A 9,036-nucleotide genomic window follows, 5' to 3' on the forward strand; every position below is an offset into this window, starting at 1 on the left:
ATTACCTTCGGAGGACCCACATTCGCACTTTAAAAATCTTTTATGGAAATCACTGATGCTTTTCTGATATCGGGAGTGTCAAATGACGCTCTCAGACTCACTTTATTTCCATTTTCATTAAGGGATCAGGCAAAAGCATGGTTTATTTCTTAAACTCCAGGTTATGTGCCTTCGTGGAGTAACATGGCGGAACTTTTTTTGCGAAAATATTTCCCACCAACAAGGAATGCTAAGTTCAGGAATGAGATCTGTCTTTTCAAACAAATGGACGATGAGGCTGTTCCTGACGCGTGGGAAAGGTTCAAAGAGCTGTTGAGGAAAAAATGCCCACACCATGGCATTTCGTATTGTATTCAACTTGAGACGTTTTACAATGGGTTAAATCTCATGGAAAAAGAAATGCTCGATGCGACTGCAGGCGGAGCCTTCACAGCTTTGACCTATAATGAAGGATATGAAATCCTGGAAAAGATATCAGCAAACAATGGGCACTAGGCTGACCCACGTGCTCAATCACAAAAAAAGACTGTTGGGATACATGATGTAGATGCATATACTGCATTAACATCTCATCTTACCTTCATGACCAACATGCTGAAAATTTTAACTTCTGATCAGGGAGGACAGCAAGCTGCTAATACACCTGTCCCATCAGTCCTATCTCTGAAGTGTGTGTGTTGTGGTGGGGTCCATTCATATGAACATTGTACTCATAATTCTGAATCAGTAAATTATGTTCATAAGAGAGCTAACCCCTATTCCAACAATTATAATGCCAGTTGGAGACAACACTTGAACTTTTCCTAGAACAGTCCAAGTTTAAATCCACCAGTCCATAAACAGCAAGGAACTTCCAATTTCCAACCTCAACATCATGGAAACAGTACTAACTCTCAAACTCACCAATAAAGTTTTCAGAATTCACAACCACCTTTTCAGACCAAGCCTTCTCCTCAGACAGAATCATCTTCTTTGGAAGCAATGATTAAACGAATTTTTGCACATGCACAAGCCCACAACCAAGCTTTGATGAATCAACAAAGTGTGGCCATTAGGAATTTGGAGACTCAAGTCAGTCAACTTGCGCTTAACCAGAACAATCGAGCCCTTGGTACCTTGCCCAGTAATACAGAGGTCCCTAGAGACCTAGGTAAGGAACATGTGAAAGTAGTGACCCTTAGGAGTGGGAAGGAGTTAAAGAAAAAGTACAAAATGATAGTACACCCAATCTGACAGAAGCTGATGCTACAGCATTGGTTCCTACCAAAGAAAGACCGGTCCGACCCTTAGAGAAGCAGACATCCGAGACCACCACTTTTGTCCCCCCTAGATCAGACTTTCCATTACTCTTTCCTGAGGATGCTTTAAAAAAGTCAAAAGAAATTGAGGTTTTAGAAACCCCTAAGCTTGATGCTAACATTTCATCTGAACCTCCAAAGTGCACCACAAAGACCCAAGGCATTCAAGACCCATCTTGCTCAACTCATCCAAGCAAGAATGTGATAAAAACCAGTCTCTCCTTATGTTCCTTACCCCCAAAGGTTGAGGAATCAAAAAGAGGAACTGCACTTTAAGAAATTATTGGAAGTGTTTAAAAAATTGCACATCAATATCCCGCTTGTTGAGGCAATTGAGCAAATGCCTAGTTATGCCAAGTTTCTGAAGGACATCCTAAGTAAGAAGAAGAAGTTGACTGAATATGAGACTGTAGCCCTTACCGAAGGATGTAGTGCACTTTTGACCAATAGCATACCCCCTAAGCTCAAAGATCCAGGGAGTTTTAACATTCCTTGTTCAATAGGAGGGAAGGTGATAGGGAAACCCCTATGTGAGTTAGCAGCTAGTATTAACCTTATGCCCTTGTCTGTTTTCAACACCTTAGGCATAGGAGAGGCTAGACCTACCACAGTCACACTCCAATTGGCCAACAAGTCCATAGCATACCCTAAGGGGAAGATTGAAGATGTGTTAGTGCAAGTTGACAAGTTCATTTTTTCTGACATACTTTATCATTCTAGACTTTGAGGCGGATAAGGACATTCCTATTATTTTAGGAAGACCATTTCTAGCCACCGGAAGAACTTTGATAGATGTCCAAAAAGAAGAGTTGACTATGAGACTCCAAGACCAAAAAGTCACCTTTAATGTCTTCAACTCTCTAAAGTACCTTCATTACTTGGAAGAGTGTTCGAGAATATCTGAGATAGAGGAAATGTGCTTTGAAGAAGGAATTCATAAGAACTTTAAGTTGGAAGAGGAGTGTGATGAGGAAATAGAAGAGTGTGTTGAGGAAATAGAGGAAATAGGAAATGATGTTGTTCAGTGAATAATGTAGCATTTGAGCTGCTGGAAAACTGTGAGCAAAAAGACTTTACCCCGTCCATTATATCACCACCTGACTTGGAGTTGAAGCAACTCCCATCCCATCTGAAATATGCTTTTCTAAGAGAAGAAGGCAAATTGCCTGTCATCATCTCATCTACCCTAGACTTGCATCAAGAAAAGAAACTTGTGGACATGTTGAAATTGCACAAAAAGGCCTTAGGATGGACCATTGCTTACTTTAAAGGGATTAGTCCTTCCATTTGTCAACATATGATCATCTTAGAGGACAAGACTTTCACATCCATAGAACCTCAACGAAGGCTGAATCCTGTCATGAAAGAGGTAGTCAAAAAGGAAATTTTGAAATAGTTAGACGCCGAAATTATTTTCCCGATAGCCAGTAGTTCTTGGGTTAGCCCAGTCCAGTGTGTTCCAAAAAAGGGAGGGTTCACAGTCATCACAAATGATAAAAATGAACTTATACCCACTAGAGTTGTATCCGGTTGGAGAATATGCATGGACTATAGGAGACTAAACAAGGCTACTCAAAAAGACCATTTTCCACTACCTTTCATTGACCAAATGTTGGACAGGTTAGCCGGAAAAGAGTATTACTGTTTCTTGGAGGGTTATTCATGGTACAATCAAATAGCCATTTCTCCCGAAGACCAAGAGAAAACCACCCTTTACTTGTCCTTATGGCACCTTTGCTTTCAAAAGAATGTCATTTGGATTATGTAATGCTCCTGCCACCTTTTAGAGGTTTATGACGTCCATATTTTAGGATATGCTTGAAAAATCCATTGAAATATTTATAGATGATTTTTCTGTATATGGATCATCATTTGACAATTGTTTAGAAAATTTGAAAAAGAGCTTGGAACGGTGTGAGGAAACTGATTTGGTCCTAAATTGGAAGAAATGTCACTTCATGGTCAAGGAAGGAATTGTTCTTGGACACTTAATTTCAAAAAGAGGGGTTGAGGTAGATAAAGCAAAACTTGAAGTTATTGAAAAACTATCCGAACCTACCGCTGTTAAGGGTATTAGAAGCTTTTTCGGTCATGCCGGATTTTATAGAAGGTTTATCAAAGATTTTTTGAAAATTTCAAAACCTCTCTGTTTACTCCTACAACATAACCAAAAATTTGATCTTAATGACGAATGCATAAATGCGTTCAAAACCTTGAAGAAAGCTTTGGTTACCGCACCAGTGGTAGTTGCCCCTGATTGGAACAAACCTTTTGAGATCATGTGTGGCATGAGTGATTGGGCGGTAGGTGTTGTGCTAGGACAAAGGAAACACAAGGTGTTTCATTCAATTTACTACGCAAGTAAGATTTTGAATGAGGCACAAATTAATAACACCACAACTGAGAAGGAATTATTGGCCATAGTTTTTTTCTTTTGAGAGATTTAGGTCCTACTTGATGGGAACAAAGGTAATTGTGCATACCGATCACGCAGCCATCAAGTACTTGATCTCAAAGAAAGATGCAAAACCTAGGTTAATAAGATGGGTGCTTTTATTACAAGAATTTGACTTGGAGATAGTTGATAGGAAGGGAGTGGAGAATCAAGTAGCGGACCAATTGTCTAGGTTAGAAAAACCTGAGATAAGAGGAATGGACATTAGTGATACTTTTTCGGATGAAAGAATCCTCATGATTAACCAACCAAAAACACCATGGTTTGCAGATTTAGCTAATTTCTTGGCCTGTGGAATAAAACCCTCTGATTACACAGGCCACATGTTGAAAAAGTTCTTTTCATGATGCTAAATCTTATCTGTGGGATGACCCATTTTTGTTTAGACTTGGTGCAGATCAGATTCTAAGATGATGCGTGCCTGAATCTGAAGTGGCAGCAATCCTGCAGCATTGCCATCATGCACCATACGGAGGCCAAAGAACTGCAATCAAGGTTCTACAGTCCGGTTTTTATTGGCCAACCATTTTTAAAGACTCCCATAATTTTCCACAGAGGTGCAACGAATGTCAAAGGAGTGGCTCCATTTCCAAAAGAAATGAAATGCCATTAAATGGGATACTCGAAGTTGAATTATTTGATGTATGGGGAATAGAGTTTATGGCTCCTTTCCCTCCATCAAATAATTGCCAGGACATTCTTGTGGCTGTAGACTACATATCCAAATGGGTGGAAGTCATAGCATGTGTGTCAAATGATGCCAAAACTGTGGTTAAGTTCCTCCAAAGACAAATTTTCACACGGTTCGGTACCCCTAGAGCACTAATTAGTGACGAGGGTACCCACTTTGTGAACAATTTGTTAAAAGGATTTCTTGAAAAATACAATATAAACCATAGAATTGCCACGGCTTATCACCCACAGACTAATGGTTTGGCAGAGTTCTCTAATAGATAAATTAAAGGTATTTTGGAAAAAGTGGTCAAACCCAATAGGAAGAACTGGGCATTCAAAACACCAATTGGTATGTCTCCAAATAAGCTAGTCTATGGAAAAGTCTGCCATCTACCTCTAGAACTTGAGCACAAAGCATATTAGGCTATCAAAGAGCTAAATATGTCTTTGGATGAAGCCGGAAAGAAAAGAAAGTTACAACTGTGTGAAATGGAAGAACAAAGACAAATGTCTTATGAGAATGCCAAGCTTTATAAGGAAAAGACAAAAAAGTGGCATGATAACAGAATCCAACACCAAGAGTTGAAAGAAGGACAAAAAGTCCTCTTGTTTAACTCTAGGTTGAAACTATTCCCGGGAAAGCTCAAGTCTAGGTGGTCCGGAACCTTTGTCATTCATAAAGTTTACTCTTATGGAGCGGTTGACCTGATCAACCCGGAGGACAACACGGTGTTTAAAGTGAATGGGCAACGAGTTAAGGCATTTCTTGATGCTGTAGCATTCCCAGAGCATTGCTCTGAGAATTGGGCCACGCTTTAAATAAATGTGTTTTGTTGACTTTTCAAAGTCCAATGGTGTTTGTAAATATGTTCCCTTTATATATGTGTATATATATATATATATATATTAGGGCAGTTATGTTTTATAAGTTTGTTAATGTGCAGGTTAATTTTGAAAAAGTTGTGAGAAAAGCTGATGATTTACTGATGTTGTAGCATACCTGTCCAGATTTCACATGTGAAGTTAGGTGAAAATTTTCAGAAAATCAAGGAAAGTACAATGAGATATCAGTAGCCGCCTGGAAAATCAGAAAAGAATTTTGCCAGCCTATTCTTTTCAGTTTTTGTCTCCCATGCAAACACCACCCACTCCCTCCATAATGATATGCTTTCTTAACCTCCAAATAACCGTTTTGTCCACTGGTTCTTGACTCAACCTTCAACTTTTCAAAAGGAAAAGGAAGGGGACTTAATTGAGAAGAGACCCTTTATCATCCCAAGACCCATCATCACCGTCGTCGACCTCTCACTCACCGGGTCCATCACTTCAACAAAACTCTCAATCATTTCTCATTCTCACATTTCTCTCTTCACAAACCTACACTACTGTTTTATTGCAAAAGACATGGCCCGAATGAAGAGGACGGTCATCTGAGACCCACCACCACCACCGGTACGAAGGAGTAACCGTCAGCGAGCCACGACTTCATCTTCGTGACATACAAGCGAGCCCGAGTGGGTGGACCTCATAGCCAACAGTCCGTCATTGTCTCCCCCGTCTTCGCCATCGCCGCCCAGACCACGGCTGGTTACACCACTCATCGCCAATTATTCGCCTAAGGCTAAGCGAAAGACGAGGCAACTGTCGTATCCACCACCATTCGCTGTTTGTCCACCCATATCGCCGCCTCCAACCGTCGATGCCCCTTCATCCTCTCCACCTACTGTCGTCGACACCTCTACTCCTACACCAACCATTTCACCGGCAAAATAAAACCCTAAATTAGGTATTAAGGTATATCCTTTTTCGAGCCCTAATTTGGTGGAGGGACTTACTGCCTCTGATTCCTCTGAGGAGGAAGAAGATTTAATGGACAGTTCAGCACCATCACCCACTGGTTTGAATGAGACAAAAGTCTATCTTTTGACTTGGCCTGATCATCACACTACTCATGAACCTACGGCTATGGCCGATTCTGCTCCTCACACTATTTAGGAAGAACACATTGAGTTTGATCATGGTACACCACCTGTTGAGGAAGAATCTGTTGAAATTGATCACTATGCACAACCTGTTGGGGAGGAAAACATTGAGTCCCCAACAATAGAAATGGATTTGGAAGCCGATCTTAGGGATATAACATCCATACCCACAAAGAAGAGAAAGGGGCTAGGAAAGGTGTTTGCAACCAGGTCTAAGGTTGTGGAAAAATAGCCCCCTAGAAAGAGGGCCAAACGTACACCTGCACCATCTGTTGAATTAAGACACACGGCCTTTGTGCCACGAAAATCATCCCAAAAGGGATCGGCAAGGCAGTCCGAGACAGCCTGTCCATCTGGGGTAAAATACAAGCCCAAGCCCAAAACCATTACGAGGGCCCAGATGCCTTTCGATGGGTTCAGTTCAGAAAGGGCACGAGAAATGTTTGACAAATTCAAAAACAAGAAAGTGTTGCCCGACAAGGGGTTTGATCAAAGGACCATAGAAGAATTTAGCTTTATACGGGAGGTGATCAACAAGCATGGTTGGCAAGCATTATGTGAGGTAAAAAATTCTTTTAACTTAACGTTGATTAAAGAATTTTATGCGGAGGCGTGTGTTTATAGTACCACCAAACTCAAAGTAAGAGGTGTTAGGGTAAGCTTTTCAGCTAAGGCCATAAACAAACTTTTAGGCCTATCACCCCCTAGAAAAACTGAGTATGGTACCCTCTTTCAAAAGGCTTCCCAAGCTAAACTAGAGGAGATTGGTAGAGAGTTAGGAAAGCTCGAAGCCACATGGGACTCCCACAGCAATTACATGCTAAGATCTTTTAGAGCTTCCAACTTGACTCCCGATGTGAATGTGTGGATGAATTTTATTCAACACTCTCTCCACCCGACAACTCATGATAGCTCCATTTTGGTTGAAAGAGTCATTTTACTATATTGTATGGTCATGGGAAAATCAGTAGATGTGGGGGAAGTTATTGAAAAGGCCATCCTCTATTGTTCGAGGAGGAATCAAGGGAAATTATTTTTCCCAGGCCTACTTAGCAAACTGTTGTTGCAAGCGGGGGTGCCTCGTTATATAGATGACTTAGTGATCAAGGAGAGCGAAGAGAAATAGTCAATTGATATGAAGGCAGTTTCACGGCTAAGGGAGAGAGGTGACCGAGGAAGGGAACATACGGGGATGACAAGGGTTAGGAGGATTTGTTTGCACAAGGCAACAACTTGATGGACTGTTTGATGGACCACCAGGCTGAATTGGTAGAGAAAATTGACGGGATGCAAGTTGAGTTGATGGAGCAGTTAAAGGCAGGTGAAAGAAAGGCAAAGAAGAGGTTTCAGAAGTCAAAAGAGGAGCTGGAAGAGGGAGCTGGAATAAAGATCATAGCCTGAATAATTCTTCGAATTACTTGTCATTCAACCAAATCACTTTGTTCAAAACTAGAACTACAAAACCACTTTTTGGGAAAACACTTTGATCACACAATTCACAATAGGAAATGATATAGGCCTCCTTTTCTATACTCATATTAAGCCACTTTCACCCTTTCAAACACTATCTACCCCATAAAGCTCCAATGAGAACATTGTCAAATTTGAGTTTGAGGGAGGAGTATATATAAGGACAAAAAGTCAATAGCAAAGAGCAAAGCTCTAATTTGACTCCTTATCACAAAAGGTTTTGGAAAAACACAACAAAAGTCCCATAAGGGCTATGTCTTTTGAAATAGCACAATAAAAGTTCCATAGGGACTATGTGCACACTCCAATCAAAAGAGGCCAAAGAGCCCAAATTTTGAAAAAAATTTATATGAGTATAAAAGGAAAAAGGCTATTGAGAAAAAGATACGCCAAAGAGAGTAAACCCTTTAAGCCCTATTGATCCTATATATGTGATTGTGTTTGAACTTAACAAAGAAAAGAGAATGCTAGCCTATGGTTCACATAAAATGACTTGGTTTTGAATGACTCATCTTGGATTTATGAAAGGCTATGAGCCTCATGTTGGGTATAACTCTTGTTCGGTTGGCACTTGATGCCTTGATCATGCAAATTTTTGTATAAATTGAGTCTTTTTATTTGTCTTTTCGTTGCTTGGGGACAAGCAACGGTTTAAGTTTGGGGGTGTGATATGTATTGAGAATTCAACACATAATGCATCTGTTTTACGTCTTTTTAGTCAAAATTAGTTTCCTTTCATTCCCACTTTGAGTCGTTTTGATTTATTTCTTTATACCTTTATTATGGAGCTAAAATATTGTGGTTAAACTTATTGGGACGTAAAGATACAAGCTGACGGAGAATTTTTGTTAAAACAGCCTGATGCTACAGCATTGCAGCTGCAGCCACTTAATACGGCACGGTTTTGCGAGGGCTTAACGATTAAGCTGCTGCCTTTTGGATGTTGAATGGAAGACAGCTGGATTACAGCTGGAAGACTTTTTAAATCTGGGATTTTTCATTTAATAAGTAATCTTGTACTTAAGATTCCCTTTGCTTATCTATTGGACATTAACTAGTGGTTAATACCTTTGTTGTGTAGTGCAAGGCCTTGTGTATAAATAGGGGGCTTAACCTTGTGATTCAAACACACCTTTTAACATATTTCTAAGATCAA

General features: G+C 40.2%; 1 protein-coding gene and 1 non-coding gene across 2 annotated transcripts; one reads left to right on the forward strand and one right to left on the reverse strand.

The window, feature by feature from the left end:
• Positions 1-231: 231 nt before the first annotated feature.
• LOC112503567 lies at positions 232-341 on the reverse strand. The gene has a single exon (XR_003068021.1). It is a non-coding gene; the product is annotated as a small nucleolar RNA R71 (small nucleolar RNA).
• Positions 342-4,869: 4,528 nt separating this feature from the next.
• LOC112503566 lies at positions 4,870-5,247 on the forward strand. The gene has a single exon (XM_025107582.1). It carries the CDS (start codon positions 4,870-4,872, stop codon positions 5,245-5,247), a length of 378 nt encoding a protein of 125 aa, XP_024963350.1.
• Positions 5,248-9,036: the final 3,789 nt, after the last annotated feature.

Source organism: Cynara cardunculus, unplaced genomic scaffold (genome assembly GCF_001531365.2).
Source record: "Cynara cardunculus var. scolymus isolate 2C unplaced genomic scaffold, CcrdV1 Un_Scaffold_3296, whole genome shotgun sequence".
In the NCBI taxonomy this organism is placed as follows: Eukaryota; Viridiplantae; Streptophyta; class Magnoliopsida; order Asterales; family Asteraceae; genus Cynara; species Cynara cardunculus.